At 41.1% G+C, this 26,050-nt stretch overlaps 1 protein-coding gene across 3 annotated transcripts in view; it reads left to right on the forward strand.

Annotated features, from left to right (window-relative positions):
• Positions 1-26,050, forward strand: part of CREB5 (cAMP responsive element binding protein 5) — a 255,644-nt gene that overhangs the window by 175,582 nt on the left and 54,012 nt on the right. For all 3 annotated transcript variants that reach the window (XM_062602100.1, XM_062602101.1, XM_062602102.1), the window contains 2 exons: positions 9,357-9,483; positions 11,635-11,745. In XM_062602100.1, coding sequence (XP_062458084.1) covers positions 9,357-9,483; positions 11,635-11,745 — 238 coding nt within the window. The remainder of the gene's footprint in view (positions 1-9,356; positions 9,484-11,634; positions 11,746-26,050) is intronic.

A 26,050-nucleotide genomic window follows, 5' to 3' on the forward strand; every position in this document is an offset into this window, starting at 1 on the left:
GTTTTCATGACTTTGCTGTAATTCACCGTCTTATTTTCAGAGACAAACTTCTGCTTTGTTTGGGAAGTTTAAAAAAAAAAGAACAAAAAAAAAGGAAAAATAAATCACTTCAAAAAGATTCTTTTATTTTTTTTTTTTTCATTTTTACTATAAAGCTGGGTTTACAAAGCCCTTTTATCTTACTATTTCTGTTAAATTGCACTGGCACAAATATAAGGATAAATAGAAAGTTCTGAGATATTTGCTTTACCATTTTGCCAGTATAGGGATCTGTTGGTCATGAGTGCTCACAGAGAGCTTTCCAAATATCCTCCTAGCCCTTTAAGAGTAAAAAGGGATTTTTCTCCATCCTTTTTGCAACCTGCCATTCTCTTCAGATGCAAAGTTATGAAGGTCAAATAAAAGCCATTTTCAATGCAGTAGTGTTTGCTTGTCAATGGAGTCACTTGAGCCAGTGAGTACCTTTAGATAGCACAAACGTTGCAGAAGTTACTTGGTGTTCAGTTGTCACTTTTATCTGAATGCTGGGGTTAGGTTTCTTTCCAGCTGTTTAATCTGTTGACATTTTTCTTCAGTGAGCCTGAAATTTTCAAGTTTTTTTTTAATTTGCTTGCTAGGCTGAAGTCTTAAGCCTGGTCCTTAAAAAGAATGAACATGTTAGAAAGCATTTGTGTAAGCTTTATTGCTGTTATTGTTCCTGGTTTTAAGTCAGCTGCCATTGGTATGTTGTGTATTATTGGTAGCTTTTTTCTTCAATGAAAGCTGATACACCTTCATTTGCAGTGATGAAAAATCATTTATTTTCCTGAAGAATTAAGATTGATCCTGTCTGAGCTGAGACCATGTTGACAGTGGAATTGGCTTGACATTGTTGCTTGCTTTTATGATCAAATTATGTTTATCCTGCAGTTTTTTGTGTTTATCCCACTTTTTAAATTTCATTACAAGAATGTGCTTTTACATGAGCTGGTTCTATATATTCCCTTGAACCTGCTTTTCCCAGTGTTTCCTTGTTTTGCTTTAACTACGCCATTATCCTCCACGTATCATTTGTGAGTTCCAGCTGTGTGCATAACACTGTGCTGAATGTAAACTTCTCTGAGGAGGTTATAGTCTAAGAAACCATTCTAGCATTTCTTATTTTTCTTGCAATGGGTCATGCAATAAGACCCAGTGAAATATTTAGAGGGAGGGAAAGATTGAAACCAGCAGTTTCTAAGACCTGTAAGAGCCACAAGGCAAATGTTAATGGGTTCTGTGAGGCTTCCAAGGACCTGCTGGTCCTTGTACTTATGCTGAATTTGCAGAGGTTCCTTAAACATGTGTTCAGCAAATATAGGTGGCATTAGCACAACTGGAGTTTCTAAAGGCAAGATTTATCATTGACTAAAATAGAGTTTGTTCCACTAAACATATTACTGCACTGGCACTGCTGATTTGCAGGGCTTTTCTCCTACAAGCTTGGGTGAAAAGTACAAAATTCTTAACAAAATTTGGAGCCATTTTTCCACAGGTTTTTAGTGTTTTACTGTACATGCTACAATCCCCTGTCCTTTTTTTTTTCTTTTCTCCTTATTGTTTTCCTTCAGTTACATATTCTGTCCCTGTGACTTTATGCAAGTGAGCAAGAATGCATCTCTGTGGAGTTGCTTTTTTTTCCCAGTGAACAGCTTCTCACTTGACATCAAGGGTATGTGAACTGAGAAGTAGCATCTCTTTGCATGCTTTTGACTTTGTCTGTATCATTTCATATCTGTATGCTGCATCTTGCTCCTTTTGTGATGCTTGTTGCTGAATTCTTTCTACCTCTGTGCCAGTGAATAGCTTGTTATCTTAATTGTGCCAGCTCTCCGCAAACACTTACATGAGCTTTCCCTTCACTTCTGAATCAAGCTTCTTGTCTTTAAGACTTTTCACAGCTTAGCCTTATCTTATCTCAGTCCTTCAGTTTCTCATTACAATGTCAAGCATCACTTTCACCTTGCCAGTGTCTTTACCATCAGCTAGTTTCTCTTTCCCAGGCTGAAATTTCTCCTTGTCCAACACTGGGAAAATATCTTAAGGAAACACATATGCGAAAATACATGTACACTCTGTTTAAAAACCTCTACAGAAACCATAGCTTTGTCTGGATGCTCCCCAAATCCTCTGAGTTATGAGCCACAATTTTCCCTCTCTGGAGTATTGCCCTTCCTGTGTCTCAATCTTAGTTACTCCCTTCCTCTTGCAAACTTCCTCAATCCTGTCATTTTGAGCATACGAGTTAAATAAAAAACATACAAAGAAAAAAAAAAAAGCAACCAGAGGAGCACCAATAAATTGTCTTCAATTCTTTAGCATGTTTATTTGCTCCTATGTTCTATCTCTGTCTTCTACTTTTCATCTGTTTTGTGTCTCTACATTGTAAACACACTGTGTAAGAATTGTCCCTTATCTGTGTTTGTACAGTGCCAGGCTCAATGGGGTCCCGGTCCCTACTGGGACCTTTGGGCACCACCACAGTATAAATGTCTGCTACTGATAATAATAATCTACCCACATCATGCAGATGTCTGAATTGTCTGAGAAACACAAACAAGGATCTTTACTGGGTTGGCAGAGAGCCATTAATTTTAGGTGCCAGTTTTCTTTTTCCCTGAATATGGTTTGGCTCCCTGAAAAACCTGGCGACACAAACCTCCCACTTCTTGGAAAGCTTGGCTCTTTGGTGATGCAGTGATTAAAACGTTGTTAAACATGGGATATGCAGGTCAGGTGAGGTCCCTGCAACTATGTGAGGTATTCCGAGTACTTGCCCGGTGCTTTGTTGTTGCTTTCCTTTGTGTTTGTTTTTTTCTTTCCTCCTCTGAATGACAAATGAGTGAATTGAAACTAGACAGAACTGCCCTACTTTTGTGGGGCGGAGGGAACACCTAAAATAATGGGCCACAAACGAAGAAAGCTATAGTTGGATTGATAGGCTTAAATAATGGCACTGCAGGTTAAACAGCAGCAGGCCAGCAGTGAGGCAACCCCTGCAGTCAGTGCACTTTTCTCAGGTTAAAGCATCCCCTCCACATCTTTGCCCTCTGAATTTTTCAAATAATGAAGGCCAAGGACAGCACTTGGGTCCGGTACTCTGGCTTCAGCAGCTGCTATGGAAGAGGTTTGCAGTTGGTCTGTAGCACCATGTCCTCCAGTGAGCTTACTTTTTAGCAGTTAAAAGTTTAGTTGCAAAAATACCTGGTTGTCCATGAGACATTCAGAGCCTCATATTCAGGGTGGAAGACTGCTCATTTTCAACGTGGTAGGCTCCTTGGTTTCTTCAGCCTGACAGCCACCCAAACTACATGCACATGTTGACATACCTTTAAAAGATGCATGCTGCTGGTACGCAGTCGTTGCTCCTCACTCCATTGATCATAATGGTATCATTGCTGCCTTAGTTACCTGTGTCTCCCTATTGCTTCCACTCACTCTTCCTCATTTTATCCTTGGTCAATAAGCTTTTGGGGGCAGGACCTCACCCAGTTTTTAAACCAAGACTTATGGGCACTGTTATAATAAATAGATATACACGTATATATATGTATATACATACATATATATAAAAAGGATGAAAGCCTGGGCAAGTCTGTATTGCGTAACTGGAGTGTGGTGCAGAAATCCCTGAGCTAGTGCTGACCCAACATGGCGAATTGCCACAGCACATCCAGCCACCTGTGAGATGCTCCAGTGTGTGCTGGCTGGGTCTGGAGGCCAGAGAAAGTCAAGAGATGAGTCCCTTTGCTCCAGTGCAGCTCCATATACTTATGGATTTACTTTTCCCACACCAGAGCTAACTGAAGTAGAATTAACTGGGTTATGGTGTAGATATTCCTGCTGACCTTAGATGAATGCTACATGCAGGAGAGAAAGGAGCAGGAGAGAGGTCATGCTAAGACCCGTGTGCTGGCCTGAGTGCTTTACCTGGACCCCATGCTGACCCTGAGTGCTTTACCATAATAGAAAACATACTGCAGTGATACTTTAAATAGCTTCAGTCCTTCTTACACATATCCCTGGATGGTCTAGGCCAGTATGATCCTAATCTCTTGAGACCTCAGCAACAAATTGTCATGTGCAGAAATTGTCCTTGAAGACTACAAGTTAAGGGAAGGCTGCTCTTTTAATAGGTGAATGCAGTGTTTAGTCATCAGACAACCTAGAAAACTAGGTCAGATAGGTGTTGCATCATAGCAGACAGAATATTTGGTATTAATCAAGAAGGCACATAGCGAAGTATGTATCGTACATATTTGATTGCATTAATGGAGTTATCTTTAATCATTGGGTAGAGTCATATGATGGAACATGATCGAGTCACCACGGCTTAGTGGGGTACCGCCCATCTGTTTAAATGTTAGTAAGGATGACTCACAGTGTTAGCATGACCGTGCAGAGGGAGGGAGAGGAGCCAACGTGGTCAGTTACAGCAGCTTGTCTAACGTGGTGTTTTACTAAGCTACCATAATGCTATTCATCCAGGACACATAGGACCAAAGAGGTAGTGTGCAAATGCTGACTGTGACACCCCCCCCCCCCACCCCATGATGCGCAACAGCAACGTCCTGCTGGAACACAATGAAAATTCTAATATTTGGGGAAAAGCATGGATGGTCAGATTTTCAGTGAGGTTGAGCACTTGCCAGTTCTCTATCTTATCTGTCCTTTATTTGTGGGCTGTTTGCCCAACAATCCTATTTATTTAGCAGCACAGGTGCCAAGAAATGAAAATCCCTCAGTCAGCAATATTGACTGACAGGCTGCAGGCAGCACCTCCTCAGCATTTACAAAGAGAGGAGCAGAGTCGATGTTTCCAACATTAAAAATAACAATTACAAACTCTCACTGACTTTCTTTGCTGCAGGATAGAAAGCAACAACAAAAGAGATTGTGTTGTCCTTGGAAGAAGAAGAAACGTCTTAGACAAATTGTGTATCTCAGCCGGTTTGGTTCTGTGCTATACACATTCCCTGAGCTCTGTGCAAGTGAGTGTACATGAGCGCATGCTAATCGATGACCTGTATTCAATGTGGAAGCAATAGAAGTATCCATGAGTACTGGCCAATATCAGTTTCCCCATGGGGAGTGGAATCTGGTGTGCATTATGTAGCACTTTTATTGGTGGCAGGAGTGGTGCAGACTTTTCAACAAAGGTCAGCTTGGAAGCACAAGGTTTCTCTGACTGCTCTGCATCTCCCTGCAAAAAACACACTTGGGAACAGGTTAGCAGGAGTGTAGCAAGAAAAAATACCTGAAGTACTGAGGACTTTTTTCCTCCAGCTAAGTGTAAAGCACATGCAGACCCCTAAAGCAAAGCACAGTATTAAAGGTGAAACTGGGGACAGCAAAGAAGCTTCTTTACCATTTTAATAAATACCAATAATTCCCTTTTGCCCAAGTCCCATATTCCCAAACTCATTAAAGCAATTTTGGAAATTTTTTTGGCTCTGGAACGTATAAGCAAAACTCAAACCGTGCAGTCCCTTGAGAATCACTTGCACAAATTGCATAGGTCAGGCCAAAATAAGTTTCTGTCAAACAGCCTAACACCTAAGCTTATTATGAAACTGGTGACTTGTACAAAGGGTCTGTACGTGGGACAGTCTGAGAATGAATTTAGGGGGTGGGGGTATGTCACAGCACTTGTTTTGCTTTGGTCCCACTGAAAACTCAAGTGATATTTTTACTGAATGCATTGCTTCTGTTAGCCAGAACAGTTCCTATAGGCTGTGGCTAAGCTGGTGGACCCAGAGCGCTCCAGAGCTCCATTGTGCGGGCGGGTGCACACCTCACTCTGGTCCCAGGACAGGCAGGAGGGTGCACCAGCACTCTCTCCATTCCTGTCCACTCCTCACTGCCTGTTCTCCTGGGAGGAATCCCAGGGTGCATCCCTGGCAGGGGATACAGCACACTCTGTTCTGCTCTGCAGCTGCCCCACTGTGCTGGTCTCAACCCTTCATTTGGCAGCTATTGTGTGGACTTTAAAAGTACAAGATAGAGAAGACCTGTTTGAGCTTGTTGTCTACTGCTCTGCCAGGCTGTAGTTGTAGTGAGGTGAGGTGAGTTGGTGGGAGGTGAACTCTGCTTGTGGGGGTCACCACAGCCTCTGGAAACCAAACTGAGATCATTCTTCTCACATTCAGCCTGGTATCTTCTCACATTTTTCTTGTCAAAGGATCACTGAATTGGCTTTTTATGCTATTTTGACCTGTCCTAATGATTCGTCAGTTGTCTTGTGTGAGTGAGTGCTGGTAGATGGAGCAGCTGTGTTTTATGTGGAGAGTAGGATGGGTCAGGGGCTCTGTACTTTAAGCAGGTTTTCTGAGCCCATTTTTCCTGCGCTACAGCTCCCTAGGCTTAGCCTTGTGCTGAGCTGACCATAGAGTCCCCTTTCCCAGAAGCTGATTCATGCTCCCTCACAGTGCTTCTTGCACCCGCTCACAGGGTTACACCCTGTATTTGGGAGTAATTTCTTGAGTTTCTTTGGGGAGGTATGAAAATGTAAAGCACATCATATTCCTCCATGAGCAGTTAACCAGGGAGGCTTGGGAAGAACTTCTTGTCTGTATCTGAGATACATTTGTTGTTGTTTTGTTGTTTTTTTTCCCCTCTTCTGAATAAGTACTGTATGTGTCTGGGAGGATTTTTAAAGCATCCTTCAAGACACAGGGTACTTCTCTCCATGCAGAGCCAAGACAAAAGGATGGGTTCAGGAATGCACAGCTGCTAAAGAGAGGGCAGCTGAGGGCAGCTGGGTGGGAGGAGCAGAGGTGTCTGCGTACAAGAGAGTAGGCAGAGCAAGGGCTTCAAGGTGGCATTTATTGGGACAGAAATGTTTTTTGGGGTAGAACGGGCTTAAAGAGAGGAGGGTTGGAAAACTGACAGTCTAATGATGGAAAACACTGGGGAGCTTTAGGGAAGAGATAATTAGATGGTTTGAGTCCTGGACAAAAGAGGATGAGATCTGTAGGTCAGAAGAAGCTGGTGCTGCCATAAGACAGGCACCTCTGCTTTGGGAGCCTCGGTGTGATGTTCTCCATAAGCGATCGCTGTGAATTCCATCGTTCAAGGCCTTTGGCCTTTTTGCTTGTCGTTAGATAAAAGAAAGTGACAGCTAAAGTTAGAGGAGGGGTGTATGTACTTGTGATTGCCAGAATCACTTAAAATTGGAGGGGCAAGAAATAAAGCCCTATCAATAAAGCCATCCAGAGGGACCTTGACACGCTTGTGAGGTGGGCTGGTGCCAACCTTATGAAGTTTAACCATGCCAAGTGCAAGGTCCTACACCTGGGTAGGAGCAATCCCAGGCACAGCTACAGGTTGGGCAGAGAAGAGATTCAGAGCAGCCCTGCAGACAAGGACTTGGGGGTGTTGGTTGATGAGAAAATGAACATGAGCTGGCAGTGCGCGCTCGCAGCCCAGAAAGCCAACCGTATCCTGGGCTGCATCAAAAGGAGCGTGACCAGCAGGTCGAAGGAGGTGATCCTGCCCCTCTACTCTGCTCTCATGAGACCTCACCTGGAGTTCTGGTGTCCTCAACATACAAAGGACATGGAACTGTTGGAACAAGTCCAGAGAAGGGCCATGAGGATGATCAGGGGACTGGAGCACCTCCTGTATGAAGATGGGCTGAGGAAGTTGGGGCTGTTCAGTCTGGAGAAGAGAAGGCTGCGTGGAGACCTCATAGCAGCCTTCCAGTATCTGAAGGGGGCCTATAGGGATGCTGGAGAGGGACTATTCATTAGGGACTGTAGTGACAGGACAAGGGGTAATGGGTTAAAACTTAAACAGGGGAAGTTTATATTGGATATAAGGAAGAAATTCTTTACTGTAAGGGTGGTGAGGCACTGGAATGGGTTGCCCAGGGAAGTTGTGAATGCTCCATCCCTGGCAGTGTTGAAGGCCAGGTTGGACAGAGCCTTGTGTGACATGGTTTAGTGGGAGGTGTCCCTGCCCATGGCAGGGGGTTTGGAACTAGATGGTCTTAAGGTCCTTTCCAACCCTAACTATTCTATGATTCTTTGATTGGGTGTGATATGGTTCAGACCAAGTGGGAGAATTGACTGTCTTTTCCCTCACAGCTCTGAGGTTATGACTCTGCTTCACTGACCAGCCCAGCCTGATTTTGAAGCTTTATGGCTAGCTATGGATTCATCACTGAAGCACAGGATGCTTCTGCCAAGGCTGATAATCAGCCCTGATGTTTAGAGGCTCCAAACATCTTAAAACTCTTTCCATGCTCCTTGCTGCAGAGGCTCTTCAAGCTCGTGGACTATATCTCCTTCTCTCCCATCCTTCTCATACCTCTCCTGCCTAATAAACAGTGTAAACCATATGCTATACTGCAGAGCAACCTGCCCTGTGAGAATTTAATGTACTAACTTATACTAGCAATGTTTGTTGAGGTACTGTATGTGAAAGCTTTCTTATTTTTGTGCTGTTTGAAAAGGTAGCAAATTACATTTATCACAAATTTCAAGCAACTCATACCTTCTTCAAAACTGATTAACTACTCCCAAGACCACATTCTTAAAAGCTATTTTCAAAAAGCAGTCCTGGCTTTGTTTAATCCATTAATTTTATGATGATTCTTCTTTGTGAGTGGGCCTGCACTCTTTTCCCTATGCTGTACTTAGAAAAATCCTTCTAAATCTTTTGAACTCTTTTTGCCAAAATAACTCACTCTGCCTTTTAATAGTCTGCACTTTTTGCCTTTACAAGCTACTTAATCTGAATGTAATTTTTCTAATTTTCATTCTTTTTTTCCCATTTTCTATGCCCTGGTAACTGCTAACTTACTTTGGAACAAAGGCTTGGTAGAGCTGTGCAGGAGAAAATATCAAAAGCAAGATGAAATTATAATTTTAGAGTAGTTTATTTACAGGTGATAAAACTTCAAAATTAGTTTAAGAGTGTTTAATTTTCTGTCATAGTTTGCAGTCCATCGTCCAGATGCGTTTGTTCCTGAGGGCTGAATTTACAGCAATGCACTGATGTGGAATGCCAGGAAAATTTCCTGCTTTGTCTGTAGAACTCTTTTGCCAGCCACTGTAAGATGCAGAGGTGTGTAGACTGAGACTGGCTGTTACCTTTACATTCATGTTCAGTTGGATGAGCTATACTGGTGCTTTAACCGATAAATAGTAGAGGGAAGGTGATTCATCTGCTTCATGAAAACTTTCTGTTCTACTGATTTATGCAGGAGAGGACAAATGCTGGATTGGATTATCTGTGCCTGCTTGTCTAGAGTTGCCTGTGCCTAGCAATGGCTGGCACGGTAGGGCTTGTTTGGTCTCCGCAGCCTATGACAGCTTGCTTTCCTTTTCTTCTAGGCCTGTCCCAGGTTCTCTGTCTTCACTACTGCACCTACACAACCGACAAAGACAGCCCATGCCTGCCTCTATGCCTGGCACCCTGCCCAACCCTACCATGCCTGGATCTTCTGCTGTACTCATGCCTGTAAGTATTTTGGTTTGGTTTTTTTTGGGGGGAAAGCAGGGGGAGTTGGTTTTTTTGTGCAATTCAACCTATGCAGATGTGAAAGTCTGCAGGATTTTCTAAAGAAATCAAAGTGTGATGAGTTGAGGAATCTGGACCTATTTCACTGCTTCATCTTACACAAGAATATTTCTGGTGTAGTTAATGGCATGTTAATTAGTGTGAGAGTGATTAGAAACAGTTTACATGAGATTACAATTTCTGGTTCTCACACTTGGTCATGTAGGTGAGATCAGTATGTCTGTGCTGGAACAAAAAGATTTTTCTCAAGTCAGACAAAACTGGAAAAGCCATGCACAGGAATTATGCCAATGAACTCTAAGTAATCCTCTTGTTTTTGAAGATAACCAGCTAGCAAGAAAGAAATGTGACTTACTTTTCTGGCCTGGTAATTGCACTTAATTAGAATTGGGTCATGATCGCTGCTCACCTTCCACTCATCTCTACAGAGATGGGAATATTTCCCATCTTCTGGGAGACAAAGGGGTGCTTTGCAATTGTAGCTTCAGATTCTTAAATGAGTTTAACAACAATATAATACATTTGGGCAGGTTGGGGGTGGAGATGAGGAAGGATGGCACAGGGAAGAGGTGACTCTGACAGGAGAAGTTTCTGTTTCATTCCATGGTGATCAGTCTGGGAAGACAAACCTGAGTGTGATTGACCATGGGAGGGAGGAAAGCACTGCTTGTTCTGGCTTTGCTGGAGCAAAGGAAACACTCCAGAGGGCTTCATAGATTCAGGTTTGGCTGCTATTTGAGCAGTCATTAATAAGTCAAGTAATTAGTAACTTGTCAATAAGGCTTTCCTGGAATATCGACCAGGAAGTTCAACAGAAAAAAATACAAGACATGTCTCTGTGGGAGTTTTTTTCTGGCATGATTCCTAAGGAACCTGAAATGGAGCAAACATCCTGCTTCAGTGTAAGCTCAGGGGCTTCGGGTTGCTGCTGGAGAGACCTTTGGGCAGGTCTGAGTGCAGACAAGCAGGTGTGCTCCAGCTGAGAACCCCCTAAAGACATGAACACAGAAGCAAGACAGCCCCAGCTGCAGCTCCTGCCCCAAAGTCCTCCTGAAAGGGCTGCAGAGATGGCAGCAGGAGCTGCTCCTGCCCCATGAAGATGGTGAGGGACCCTGGCAGAGGCAGCTTTTCCCCATCAGCACGCAGTGCGATATTGTCCTCTCTCCCAGGCCCAGCACCCATCACCTCTTCTTGCTGGAATCATGGAGGGTGGAAGCCAAGACCTCACTAAAGGGCACAAAAAATAGTTTCCCAGGTTGGAAGGGCTCAAGAGGATTCAAAACCTTCTTTCTTCTGTGAGCCAAAGACACAGGGGACTGGTCCAAAGCAAGGCAGGATGCTCAGCTCTGGTTGAAAACAGCACCATAATCCTACTTATCAACCCTACCAATGACTAGCAGTGTAACAGAGCTTGCCTCTTCAGGGAAGATACACCAGGAAATTATTTTATCCAGGCCTTACTACCATTAGGTTTTGTTTGAAAATTGCATCCCTCCCTCCCAGCCTAGTGAAATTGCAGAAAGGGCTTGCAGAAAGGGATCTGAATAGCCAAGAGGAGCTCTGCTTTGTTTTTTGCTATCTCAGCAGTACATGAAAGCTTCCCTTACAAGACACATGGAAACCTCTTCTCAGCTGAGCAGTCTGAGTGAATTAAAAAAAAAAGCCAACTCGTTTTTCGTATTCCTGAGATTGTAGATTTTTATTTATGTTTTTAACAAGCTAAGTTGAGCTGCACTGACAGGGGAAGCTACAACTTTATACAAGCGATGCTTTTAAAACCACTTAACTCTGACTGTTGTTATACTGAAAGGGAGAAAATCATTACAAAAAAGCACAAACCTGGGTGGCTGCTACATTTGTTTAGTAAAGAACCTTTTTCTTTATAATTGGCTGTGAGTTTTCAGGGTCGATTCTGATGAAACACACTCCTGCATGCATACACACATGCAATTCACGACACAGATTGTTATTTTTCCAGTCATGACTTGAAGAAATAAAGCTGAGTCCATTTAAATAGAAACTAAGCATAAATTCTTGCAAATGTCTCCAGATGTTTTTAAGACTTCTTTTTTTTTTTCTTTCTTTTAAAAGATGGAGCGACAAATGTCAATGAACTCCAACATCATGGGGATGCAGGGGCCAAACCTCAATAATCCGTGTGCTTCACCTCAAGTCCCCCCAATGCATTCAGAAGCCAAAATGGTAAAAAGAGAAAATAATAATAATAATAAAATGCTTTTCTTGTATTACTCTTGCGTACTGGTTACCCAGACAGTGGGGGATGTAGCCAGACACTGCTTACTTCATTCTTAGTCATATGTTATACTCTTTTTTTAATATGCTGCAGTAAATTGAACTATGTCTATGAACTTTCAAGATGTTCCTAGTCCTAGTACTCTCGGTGAGAGAGAACTGAAGTTCAGGTTGGGCTATCTGATCCGTACTGTGTTAAATAGGATTTTGGTGCAGATTAGTGGAATTTAAGTAAATGGTCTGGCTGGTTCTCTGATGATGCCCGTGCTCCATAACTGGCTTAAAGAAAATTGTCAGTTAATGAAGAGTGAAGTAAAAAGTGTCTGATGTTGAGAGAGTACACACAGTATTTGTTTTTTCCAGATAGGTGCGTGGTGTCTCAGAGTAATGGCAGTGCTAGAAAAGCAGACCAACAATGTGTGTAAAACTGGAATGTTTTCTTTTGCTTGAGTGCAACAAAAGTGTCACCATCAAAAAAAAAGAGTCAGAATTTGGACAAAAGTAATTTATTTATATGAGTCAAATGTCATAGTGTTTTTTAAAGTTACTGTATGTCTTACTAGGTTGAGACATCTCAGGCATATGTACTGGTGTAGTATTAATGCAGGTAAACTAAGCTACAAGTTGGCATTTATAAATTTTCCCCAGTTTTAGATGCACTCTGATGAAGGGATTCTGCACTAATATCCCTGGAACTGAGTTCATCAATGTCAAAACACTTAGGCTTTTTTCATTTTCAGAACTGCCATTTCCTAGCTAGTGGAAACACAAGGACAGAAGTTTGCAGTTTAACTCTGTAGGCTTTTTATCCTCTCAAGATATCTCATCATAGTGGAAAACAGGAGTAACTTCACTGAACTTCTTTTAGTGGCATTTTGCCAAGGTAAAATTGTCATGAGTGAGAGAATGAAATCAAGCCGACAAAGATTAAGCAACCACATGTTTTTATATATTTCTACTTTGCATGACTGGTACAGCTTTTAAAGTTGTTGTCATCTATCCTGAGGCAAAGAAAAACATCTTATTGTCTATAGGTACAGTGCATGCAGGAGACTCTGGTTTGAGAGCAACAACATATACAAGCTTATTCTGCCTGTTTTCTTAGATTGGATAGGTCATGCCTTTGCCTCACTGTTGGTATGGGTTAGGCTGTTAACCCAACCTCTGTTAACACCCCGTCTAAAACCACACTCCGTAAACATGCAGCCAGTTGGCCAGAAGAAGAGCAATAGCCAAAAACACTGTCTCCCCCTGCCAAGGAAAACCTGTGGTCAAGAGTTCTCTCTCTGCTGCACCACACAGTGACGGTGACATGCCAAATGGCAACAGCATCTGCAGCAGAGCTTGTTAAAAACTTTTTGGAATAGGCAAGTGTTTTTTCAACGTAAGCATAGCTGAGCCAAACTAAATACTCCTTGGCTGAATAAATCTAAAACTGGCATCTGTTTTGGGGACTAAAGTTTCTGTAGTTTGCTCTCCCCCACACACTCCCTGCCTTTTTTTTTTACTGGAAGTGTGAGGCTACTTAAGAACAAGATTAAATTATTGATGCATATGGTGAGAATTCCGTGCTTTAATAGCTGAAACTGTACATTAATACAAATTACTTTTTAATCTGGATAAGCAGGGTTTGTCCCAAAACCTAACGTACGAAGGCACAGTCCTTTCAAACAGAAATTGCAATCAGTTCCAGAACACAGTATGGTGAACAAGCAGCACCTTTGCTTCTCAGGGGCTTTTTGCCGCTCTTCCAGAAAAATTCTACATACATTAACTCTTTAAGAGTAAGAGGCATTATTCAGAGCTCCAGGACCTTTCCTCCTTTTCAAATGCAGAGTGTTTTTTAGCATTCTATATGCTAGTTTTGTACTTTGTTTTTGTTTAAGCATGCATGTGATGTAAAAAGCCTCTCTGTTTAGCTACCTCTTTGAAGAATACAAATCTATTAACAATACTCATCATGAACACAAAGTAGAAAAAAATGTAGGAAATATTCAGAGCAAAATTATTTCTTACATGTAAATTCATGAATTTTAAATCTGAATAATCTCTGTTATAGGCATGTTTGTTCTTATTATTAACTATATCACTTTGTTTCATGCATGCTCTGGCAGTGGTTTTTAATAAAGTTGAAAACAAGGGTGCCTAGTAATTTACCAGATTGCATCCTGCATTAGGAAGGAATTTCAGATTTCCCCAGATTCTGCTAATGCTATTACTGCTGGTGCATCCAGCACAGCTTAGGTTCTGTTTGACTGTCCCTACTCTCCGAAGAATGTACACGTTAGGCAATAGACAAAGTCATCTAAGCTTCCTTCAGCTAATGACTGCAGTAATTAGAGAAGTTTGGGGGGACTTTGGGCCTGTTTCATCAGCTGCCCAAATCCGTGGCAGGTGGACTAGCATTTTCTTTGTGCCTACATGAAAGAATGCAGAACAGTCTCCTCTAGATGTGAGACCCAGATGTGAGACCAAATCCTTGTGGCCTCATGGAAGTACGTACCTGAGCAATGCAAGCATGATTTGGCACACAGCAGTCATAATGCTGTTTGGTGACATGTGTGACTTCATTTGCTTCTATAAAATAAATAGGAATAAATGATACCAGTATGGATACTGTCTGATGCCAGGGTTTTTAGAGAAAGTAGATAGATGGCAAAAGATTTCACACCCTTGACTGGTTCATAACCACTTTGTAGCAGGAAATGAAAGCCACTCTGATAAATGCATACATTGTCTGATATATAAGCACATCTACAGACCACAAACAGGATATGTGGTTCATTCATGTTATGTTTCTATAATAAGCAATTTATTTATCTATGTGTACTTTAATCAGTTCGTATTACCTGGCATTTATAGAAAGCCAAGGTGCTGGTTTCCTGGTTTAGTTTTTTCAGGAGGCTGTTCCTTCAAATATTAAAGTATTGTAGATGACATTCCAGAACTGATTTAATTTATCACAATAGTCTCAGTTTCCCTCACAGTGTGCCTCCCAGTCAGATTATCACTTAATGCTTTAGAACTGTCCTAGTAAATGAATGAGCGAACATCTAAATCAATACTGCTTTCTTCTTAGATTCAGAGCTGAGTGGATAAAACCTTTATGCTGCCCACCAAAAACACACATTGATTTTTTATTAAAATGTATTGCATTAGAAAGTGGAGGAAACATATAGCTCTAAGTGTACATGGTAAAAATATGCAGAATAGCACGTGTTGCATATTAACATGAGGTTCAGTAGGCTGAGAATATTATGAACTTGGAATTGGTGGTGGTGCCTTTGCCTTAATATACTGCTTACTTACAGTTTGTTTTTGAAGTTTTAAAGTATTCAAGGTTTTATAACTTGGAAGTGCAATACCATGTGGATTACCAGAGTGAAAGATAAATAGTGTGCACTGAACCACTGGAAGGCTGTGTCACAGCAGTTCTTTTCAGTGGAGCTGATGCCTCTTGTATCTCGATTTTGCAGGGCATTGATCTTTACCTTTAGAGATTTATGAGCTCTGAAAGGAGGTATAAAAGGCAGGCAGGTGATGAAAATAATTGAGCTTAAAAATACAGTTTTCAATTTGACCTGTTATTTTTTTCTTCTACCCGCTCCATTCACCCCTTGCTGGATATGTAATTTTGTGAAATTTAAGTAAAATGTAATATGAGTGGCTTGGCTGTGCTTGTCTTCCTGATAGAATCTGTACAGCTCTTTAAAAAAGAAATAGATTATTTCCATATCAGAACTATGTAGGGTTGTGGGATATTGGTTTTGCCTAGTATACATTACTAGGTTGAACAGTAATAATAAGCAAATTAATCTGAAAGTGTCTATCAGATGTAACAGTGAAAACATAGCCAGAAAAGAAAACAGACCGGCAATGACCATGTTGCTATTTATAATGGTAAAATATCCGTATTAACTGAACCTTGTAATTTACCTAGTAAGGCTGGACAGCTTTGGGGGAGGAGGAGAGATGTGGTAGAAATTGCAGTTAGCCAGTTGTCATCAGCACTAATTTTTATTTGACCTAATGAGACTTAAGGGTGCAGAACCTACCGGTGGCTGTGAAAATCCCAGTCCAGGCATTGCCCAGCTCTCCATCAGAGAGGAAAAGCAGGACTGGCTTTTCAGGTACCTGGGTGCATTTCCTATGTCTGTCAGACACGCGCTGCTTGCTTTGTCCAGAAACACAGCATGTCAGCCAAGTGGCAAAGCCTTGGCTGCAAAGGTGGATGGCTTTCCTCAGATACAGGTTGGGGCCTGTGTTTGGAGGGAGTCTTCTGTTCCTTCTTGTTTTACAAATAACATGTGTTTCCATGCCTGTGAGCTGTGATGGTGTGACTTCTGCAAAGTGAGAAATGGCTGAAGTAATCTCTTGCCCCCCATCCCGGTTTGGTACTTGGCTCAGCTGTTGCAGTAACTCTTGGGTGCAGATGCAAGAGCACTGTCCCAAGAGCAGTGTTATCCTGGGACAGCTGGTGGACTTGGGAAGGGCATCCCTCTTTGGGCCCAGGTCTGTGAGATTTCCATACTGATTTCAGGCAGGAGTCTGGCATAGGCAGTCAAGTTGGGGTCAGAGCCACTGAAGCTCTAGATTTAGCTGTTTAGCATTTCATGACTGAAGATATTCTGTTTACTGTAATAAAACATTTGAAGTCCATGTCTTCCTATCAAGCTGGCTGGGAAATGAGTTGCTTTAGCAGAACACCATGCATTGCTTCAGGGCCAGAAGGTTTTTCTTTGTATGATTCTGGACAACTGAGCAGAAGTAAAAATGTTGCATTTCTTCAGAGCTTTCAACAGCAATTGCTCATCTTGCCTTTCACAATAAAGCAATGAAAGCAGCCTAAGAAAAAAAATGTCCAAAGCAAAGTTTTCCAATATATTAAAAAAAAAAAAAAGTGACAAGATTTCCTGCATTGGTAACTGAGAAGTGTTTTCAGGGAGGGGACTGTGAAATAGTTAAAAAAAAACAGTGCTTCTGCAACTGCTGACAAAACTCACTGTTCTGAAATTGTATCTCCTGTTACATTTGCGCTTATGTTCTAAAGTCCTCAAAGCCAACCTTTCAGTGTGCTCCTGATCTATGCTTTAAAATCCTCCCCAGGCAGTAGCTTTGCCTGCAGACAGTGTGCCTTGCTGTGGATTAAGGTATTACCGTGATGGGTGAAGCTAATCATATTTTGTTTTGTGTACTGAAACAGGACCTTGTACCCGTCATGCCTAAATTCTGGATTATGAACTAGACTGGGTAGGAACTAATTCTTCTTAAGCTGTTGGTGGCTCAGTAAGTGCAATAGAGAAGGATGGCGGCTCAGTTACTCATAGCTGCTGTGCATACGTGCTGAATATTTGATCTTGCTTCTTCCAAGCGCATACGAATTGCGTCGCTTGTTGCAGACACAAGTTGTAACAATTCCTCGCATTTTTCTTTCTTTGTGTCACTTTATCCTGTGGTGATCTTATCAATGCTATTTCCCTGGAAGAATTTGGTTTTTTATTATTTTGTTTGCCTCGATTCCGTGGGGTGTTAAAATGACCTCGCTTTATCCCCCACCCACCAGCCCTCATCCTTTCTCTTTCCCTCTGTTTCTACGCCACCCTCTCTTTCCTCTGAGGATTTATCATCTTTGTAGATTTGTTTCTCTTTCTCCTCTTCCCTCCAGTGTCCACCCTGATTTTGTAACCATAGCAGTAATTGAAATACAATCCTAATATTTGCTTGCTGTAGCTATCATGTAGCCCAACACATGAACTGATGGCTTTTGTGTGTTGTAAGGTTTTGAAACTTAAGTCAGATGCATCCATATACATGAGGGCGAGTGTCTGGTGCAGAGCCGTCCCTTCCAGAAAAGGTTTTGTTTGTGTAAAGTTGTGTGTCAGTGGGAGCTGGTGCAAGTAAAAGTAAGTCCTTATGATAGTGAAGCCAGGGTTAAAGGAAATGATAAAAATAAAACTAAGGTTGTGTTACAGGGAAGTTCTGCTTCGCATAGATATATTTCAGTCTTTTGCTTGGAATATGTACAGCTTTCACTTTCCAAGATTTTTGCAAGAGCCATGAATGATGGAAGTTGTTTCATACTTCAGGCCGTTGCACATTAAGCCTGGCATTTGCTTGGAATGTATGAGTGCAGCTCATGACAAGAGATGGACTTTGGGGCGGAGGGGATGGTGTTACACACTTTACCAGCTCCGTATTTTAACCACTAAGGACACAAGAGCTGGAAGCAAAATTCTCATGGCAATAAATCTTTTCTTTATGGACAGACTTAAAAAGCATTTTCTAAAAACTATACAGTAGCTAATGAAGCAGTTTATTAATTATGATAGTGTTTCTGTGAGATAAATAATTTTAGACTGTGAACTGAGAGAGAAAAGTGAAGTGACTCACTAGAGGCCACACAATTTGTCAGTGGAAGAGCTGAAACAAGTGCAGAAGAATTTCTGGCTGCCGCTTCCAGGAAACACAACTTCTGTCTGAGTACAATTTATGTATATGTATTTTTTGAAGTTACTATTAATTATTCATATTGGTAATGTCAATATAATGGTTGAAATATAGTGGTTTTTCAGGGTTAGTGGGTGACTGGGGAGACCCTGAACTCCTCAAGCTTACAGTGGGTGCAGGCTCAAATTTAGGCTTCAAATCCAAATGAAGGAGACAGTTTGTGTTTGGATTTAATACCCCTGAAATTTCCTGAACTTTACTGATGAGATTTTGGCTCAGAATGACAGAAATAACTGATCTTCTGAGACTTCTGTCATCTGAGATGATGGAAGCCTTGTGAGATCAGCTTCCCTGGCATCGTGGCTTTCACTGAAATCTCAGGAGAGCACTTACTTTCACATAATGTCAACCATATCCAAACCAGGACTAATGAATACCCCTGTAGAGCTCCTTCTAAGATCACAGGCATATTTGAAATACTGCTACAAGCTGTGTTCAGTCTGAGGAAATGCTCACAGCTTTCGTTGTTTCTTCTGTCAGATACAGCCAGTGACACTTTTCAGCAGTGGGAGGGTTATATACTGTCTTCCAGATGTTCATTAGTGCAACTTCTCTTATTTATGTTCAGGGAGGTAAGTTAAAAACTGGGACAGGCTGGGTCTCCCACCCTGGAAACACTTACACAACAAACTTTGCTCCGCTTGTGGTTTTTACTAGCAAATTGCTGGCCAGTAATGTTTATCTGAGATTTGAGTGTATGAAATACTATGAATAATCTTCCCATCTGTGCTCTCTAGTTGGACTGCATGGGATGTAGTATAGTTAGTTGGTTGTGTCCTCTGCCATCTGTATTATTCTTATACCATAATTACTGTGTAGCCCACCTTACCGGACCCCACAAAGGACCTGAGTAGTCTTTACTCACAGCTTGTTGCTCATGTTCTGAGGACTGATTGCAATTTCTCTAGCAGAGTAGGCACCCCCAAGTTACTCTACTTTAGACAGTTCACCCCATTTTAAGTGACTTATGTTACAAAGAATACAGCAAAATACTTGATGTAACGGGAATCATTTCCAGTTAGTTAGTATTGCATAGAGAACATGAACTTTGACCAGCTAAAGATGAACTTTAAAGATCTGATTTAAAGACTGTCAATCTTTTAGATATAGAATTTAATTTATGCAAAACCTCTCTCTTCAATTCATGGATGCAGTACTTTTCCCCATATTTTGTATATTAAAGTCACAATGAAACCAACTCATTATTAAAAAAGTGTTCTAAAAATCTTATTTTATGATAGTATCAAGTTCTTCATTTAGTTACAATATCAGTGTGTAAGTATTTTGCTTTAGAATTGTTGCCTTTGTTGTATTACATTTGCATTCAGAAAGCTTGGTCTTAAAAGTATGTTGTAAAAAAAAAAAAGAAAGCTTTTGTAAAACAGAAAAATAGCAGCCAGGATTTCTGTAGCTTTGTTTTTCAGTCTAGTGGAGATGAGTTAAAACAAAATAGCTGTTTCTCTCCCCTTTCTCCTCTCCTCTCCTCTCCTCTCCTCTCCTCTCCTCTCCTCTCCTCTCCTCTCCTCTCCTCTCCTCTCCTCTCCTCTCCTCTCCTCTCCTCTCCTTTTTCCAAAATAAGTGTTCAGAAATGAAACAAGCCCCATAAGAAGCCTAAAATAGAATTTCAAAATCCTCTAGGTTTAAAAAATTAAGAGGCAACATTTTTGGTGTAGTCAAAGGTTGCTTTTAAAATTTAGCTGCTGTAAATCTGTGTAAATTCATTGACTTCAAAGAAACTGTGTGGGTTTTACATAAACTGAGAACCTAGTTTATACTTCTGAACCTCAAGATTTTCCTTTAGGCAAGCTCTGGCCCTTCCACAGTTTGATACTGCCAGGCAAGCATTTTGTTGGTTTTGGCTTTTGCTTTTAATGTTATCCTTTTATTTATAATACAGTACATCTTTGCCTCTTCTTTTTGCACATTGGTGTTTTGCCAACTCTGCCAGCATCTTATATGAACTTTTTCTGACTTAATTTTTCCTTTCTGCTTTATAGGTGTTCTCCTTTCTGCTGTATAGGTGTTCATTACATAATATTTAAATAATATTTAAAGAGAAATCATTTTTGCTAATCCCCAAAGTAATATCAGGAGATTTTTGTAATTGATTCATCATACCAAGCAGTCACCAGGAGTTTTTGACTCTCCTATATCAGCCAGTGACAAGTATTGGTACCTGTCCCTAATGGTTCATAATGAAAAATTGCCAGATATTTCTTTGAAACTGATGGATGATTCATGTTGTTGTATTTAGGCCACATTATTCTGGAATGTTTAAATTAGGCTAAAAGCCACCTCTAAGTATACATGTACAAACACAGAGTACATTTTTAGTTTCCCATCTGGAAATACACATAAAGTCCAGGGCTGTTTTCAAGTCGCAAGAAATATTGTTGCATTTTTATTATGGTCTTTCAGTTCACGCTCATACTAATATGAAAAGTTTAGTAATAGCATATCCTCAATAATGCCCTCAAATGCCAAGGTTACACATGAAGCCCAATGGGATCTAGCAAATGTTTAAACTTTTATTAAAGCCCAAAGCCCAAAATAGACTTTACTAGACCTGTACAAATTATTTTAAATTATGTAAATATTTTTAATATGTCTGGCTTCTGACAGAACACCACTATACACCAAAGTATGACATTTGCCTTACTGTGCCAACTTTCTGCTTTTTTTTTTCTTCCCAAAATACCTAGCATCATTACTAGATTTGACTAGAGTCTGCTTTATGTGCTGCTGTGGTTCAGGAGAAATATATGCAAAGAGGATAGACGTGTTCCCCAACTGTTAACAGAGACTCTTTAGCATGAGGTTAAGCGTGAACTTTGTTTTGGCTGCCAACAGGGCAGTCAGGAGATACCCAGGATAAGGGTGGGTGAAGTCCTGATCTGCTTTCAATCTGACGGATGTGTGCAGCTGCTCTGAAGGCTGGTGTTGGTGTGCAGTGTGTGTATGTGTCAGAGAGAAAACTATGTATTTGGGTTTTTGTAACAGATATTGCTCTAACTTCATCTTCTAGGAATCCTCTTAAATTAAAAAATTCTGCCAAAACGTTAGTATCTGGATGTGTACAAAGTCTGGGCTTTCTGAGCACTTCATTTAAACAAGAGGCAGTGGTAGGTGATGCTAACAGCTAACAATCTAAAGAGCTCCAGCTTTGTTGGAAGTCTGCAGGTGTGCATGTTTTTGCACATATGTATATGTGTAAGGTTTTTTTTCTTTTCTGTGGTTTTGGTGGGTTTTTCCCCTCCTTCATCCCATGCACTTTTACTGTGCAACATAATCTTATCTATGCCTGTTTGGCTAACTTTGCCTATTTATTTATGCATTACCTTATCTTTTGTTAAGAAATTACTTTCCCTGAAATACTTCAGAATGTTGAAGAACAATAAATATCTGAAAATCCATGTGTGTTATCTAAAAAACACTTACAAACATTTAGGATGAATACCATTTTCACAAAGAATGGGAAATTTGTTCTGCTACGTCTATTTGCAGAGTTGTCAGTCATCTAAATGATGTTAGAAGTGGATTAGTTTGATTGGAGATTTGATCCAAGCAATGTTTGAGTTAGTTGCATAAAAACTTCCCAGAGGTAATCTAGGGTTTATCTGAAAACTAGTATATAGTGGTGTCAGTGCTGAGAATTAAAGTAGGAATGAATTGCCCTTAGTGAAATTTGTGGTTATTTGGTTACCCAAATGCTTCATTTCAGAAAACAAGGTAGCTTGATCCAATTTTAAATATTTTAGAAAGTAGAACTTCCATTTCTACTACACTCAAAATTCAAGATGTGTTTATGCTAGCCTTAGTAAAACTGGTATATATGATGCTAGTTTAATACTGCCCACAATAATCCAGATAACATAGCTAGTAGTACCCATCTGGCATGCGCATTCCTCCTGGATGAGGAGTTAGGCTACCCTAGGGCTCCAACCTGGGCAATGAGCAGCTGGATGAAGTAGCTCTGAAGTTCCTTATTTTCATAGTTCTCATCTTTGGCTTGCCCCTTCATAGTGAAAACAACTATGAACACAGGTTTCTCTGGAGCATGTAAGATATTTCTGCTGAGATTTTTAAGGTCTCAAGCAAAAGTGAAGCTGTCTTGACTTGCATGTATGAAGGGGATGATAAGCAACAGTGAGTAAGTCCTGGATGTACCAGAGATGCTGTAAATTGTGCCGAGGGCTACATTTCCTAAAGTGTACATCTTTCAGAAGCACATGGCCAGCCTCCTGGCTGTTACTGGACAGGAGAAATCATGAAGTGCATGTGGCTGAGAAATGGCATTTGCCTGGAGTCATGGGCTGCCTGCAGGTCAATCTCCATCCTTTGTTTCTCAGTGAGATGTTAGCATCATGAGCAATGGACCAGGCAAGGCTAATGGTGACAGCACATGTGCCAGGAGCCTCCCTGCAGGAGGCTAGGCAAAAGGCTGTGAGAGGAGCCCGGCAGGCTCTGTTCAGGCTCCTGGTGCTTCGCATGTTGATACTGTGTTGGTTTGTCCAGAGAGGAGAGAGTGTCCACAGTCCTGGTGCTCCTGAAGCAAAGGAGTGTATGTGCTGTCCCTGTGGGGTCTAAAGCAGGACCCCTTCCACTACGGTGTTTGTGAAGCGCCATGAGAGCCCAGTTCTCACTGGTAGACATCGCCTGGCCCTTTCTGAACCTTGGGCAGAGGTGCTGGTGTTGGGTTTTGCTTTCTGTGTGAGCACTTGCCAGAAAGCTGGCAGTGCATCTGTGTGTCTGTGGCTGCTTCTCTTCTTTGAGGGAGACGCACCCCCAAGCCCCTCTCCTCTTTGTTGATACACTCAGCAAGTAATGTTAGCATGGTATCAGTGAACACTGTACCTGTCTGCTTGAATCTCCACGTAGCATTGGACGTATCTCCCATAATAAATTATGTAATTTAAGGAGCAATAACAATAGCTGAGATTCTTGGATCGAGAAGAGTCACGTTACCAGAAGTACCAAAAAGGCTGATTAAAATTAAATCGTAGCAGACAACAGTTGTGTTACAAAGGAAGGCTCAATTACAGCCAAGTCACTTTCTTTGCTAACCTCTGACTTATTTATTTCTCCTGCATGCTGCAGTCTGCATACTCTTTCTGGCTGTAATGAGCATTAATTGATTAGCTGGATCTATGAAGAGCTTGAGCACTCGTAAGTACTCTCCCAGTGGGTGCACAACTAAATAGTTTATGAGGTAATTAGTATTTTAATGCCTTTTCTAATGAGCCTTTTCAGTAATGAAATCTCATGAGAACATTATTGGTTCATATATATTTCTTCAGACACAACAGAAGGTAAGCTAATGCTATTAAGAGATTTTAAAGCTAGTTTATAAAATGGTTTTTAGTAACTTATTTTTGAATACTTGCTTTGATTCGTTTTGCTTTATTAAAAAAAAATAAAGCCATCTTAATTTTTCCCACTGCTCTGCCTCTTGCACATCTCTCCTGACAGAATTCTTACACTATACTGCAATTTCAAATAATTGGGATAATTTCTGAGGCTGCTACCCGATCTCCTAAGTCAGCTGTAAGTAAATAATACCATACTGTCTAAGCGTGTTGTTTCAGATGTGTTCTCATCCTTGGGAAAAAAAAAAAACAACTCTGTGCCTGGCTACACAGTGTCTTGGATTTATGACTGTGTCAAATTTGAGAGAATGACCAACCTCTACAAAGTCAAGATGAGCTCTATTTTGGAGGTTCGAAAGCAGCACAAGGCTTGCAACTGTACAGGAAGTCTTACTAAACCTCCTCCTTCAGGTTCATTGGATATACCCCATTTCACCTAGGTTTAACCCATAGCAGGAAGGACAAGTGCTGTGTCTTGCATTTTATTTCTCTGGTACCTAGAAGAATAGCTTTTGCTATTTTGCTAGAATAGGTTTGCGGGGAAGAGTTTTTCAGTGTGTGACTGTCTAATTTTGTTGTTGGCCATGGGGACCATACTTGCTTTTTGTTCTCTGGAGATCTCTAGGTATCAGTAGCTTTTGTGGTCTCATTTCTTAGGGCTCAATTCTTCCATCTGGGAAGTACAGTTTTGTCTTGAGTGAGACTTTGGCTGCAATTTGACAGCAGATAGCAATGCTGTGAAACAGCCCAGGTCAAAGACTGAAGCATGTATGTTTTGGAAACCTGTTTCATATATTAGTTTTATGTAGTCTAGGTGATGTTTGCCTTAAAATAATTTGGAAACTTTGTTTTAAGTTAGGGATGTACAAACCCTATTTGATGTTAGAAGCTATAATGGTAAAACTGTAAGAAATTCCCCTGTACAGATCTCATTATGTAATGTAAGATGTAATGAGTCTAATTCATCCTTGGAGTGTCTTTAATGGTGTCAGCACAGTTTTGTGAAGGATAGATTTGGCCTAGGGACACCACCACCATAAAACCTGACTGTCTTCCACTGTTATTTCTGTCTCCAAAGCTTTACTGAGACATGTCAATGTGATATATTAATAGCCTAGTCTTTTTTGATGACTCTAAGTTGTTAGTAGTGTATGTGTTGTTTTCTTCAAACGAATATGAAAAGCTACATTTTCAGTTATGGTAACTGTAAAAGCCCCCTCCAGAACACATTGAAATGACTTTGACTTCACGTATTTGACCTTGTTTTCAATACCATGCATTAGCAACGCTTAGGAGATGAAGAACGCCCAACGCTGACCACTGCTTTCCACATTGGCTGCCATCTCCACACCCTTTTGCAATGTGAGACCCAGCAGCACAGTCGAAGCTAATGCCTCCTGTGTCAGCTCCTAACAGCACCTGCAGAGGCTCAGGTTTTCAACACTCCCCCATGCAGCATGGTGGAGCCTTTTTGTTAAGGCACAGTCAGACACACTCTTGGGATGGCAGCTAAATTGAACATTCCGACAGCTGAGATGTGGTACCTTCTTGTGTCTGTCTTGTGTTCATGGTCTGTTTACAGTGCAGAATCAATCAGATTTGCCTGCATTGCTTTCAGAGGTGAGCCAGCCACTTTGGCTGCTCTGAGACCCTCCACCTGGTCAGCAACCCAACAGGCTGTGCCTACACCAGTGCCCAGAGAAGAAAGTTCAAGTGAGAAGGTGCACATCAGGTTACCAGCTCAAGAGTAGAGGAAAAGCAGCCTCAGAGAAATATTTTGGTTTCCATTCTGGAAATTTCGTAAAGGGTGTTTCTGCTCTATATTCAGAAGCTTCCTCAGGGGAGAAATGATCCATGAGCTGTCTGAGGATAGGAGCTCCAAACTGTCTTTGATGGCCTTTGGACTTTGCTAAAGCCATCTCTGAGCAATGATGGAGCACAGTCAGAATTCAATTGGGGTGGTGGGGAGACAAGTTTCCAGATGCTGCTTCTGCTTTTGGTAATATTTCTTTTAAACTTGAAACAGCCTGGAGTTGTTTGCTTACTTTTTCAGGAACTTTTTCTATTTGTGCTTCCTGAGTCATCACCTGTCTTTGCCAAGACTTTATTATATCTAACAAAAGGTGTATTATTGATGCACTGTGGCATGCACAAAGCCTTTCTATGAACTTCACTGGACATATGGTCCTCCCCGTTTAATTTTGCTCCCTGTTCCACTCCTGAGCAAGTCCATGCTCTGAGCTCTGCTATGACAGTGTAAATGTTGAGCAGGCTTTGACACCTCATCGGCTTAAAAGCTCAGCTTTCTTGACTTCTGATGCTTTTAGATCAATCCTCTTACCTTTCATTTTGTAATAATGTGTAGATATGTACATATGTGT

This window comes from Pezoporus occidentalis, unplaced genomic scaffold (genome assembly GCF_034315485.1).
Source record: "Pezoporus occidentalis ecotype Australia unplaced genomic scaffold, CSIRO_AGI_Poc_V1 ctg75, whole genome shotgun sequence".
Classification (NCBI taxonomy): domain Eukaryota; kingdom Metazoa; phylum Chordata; class Aves; order Psittaciformes; family Psittacidae; genus Pezoporus; species Pezoporus occidentalis.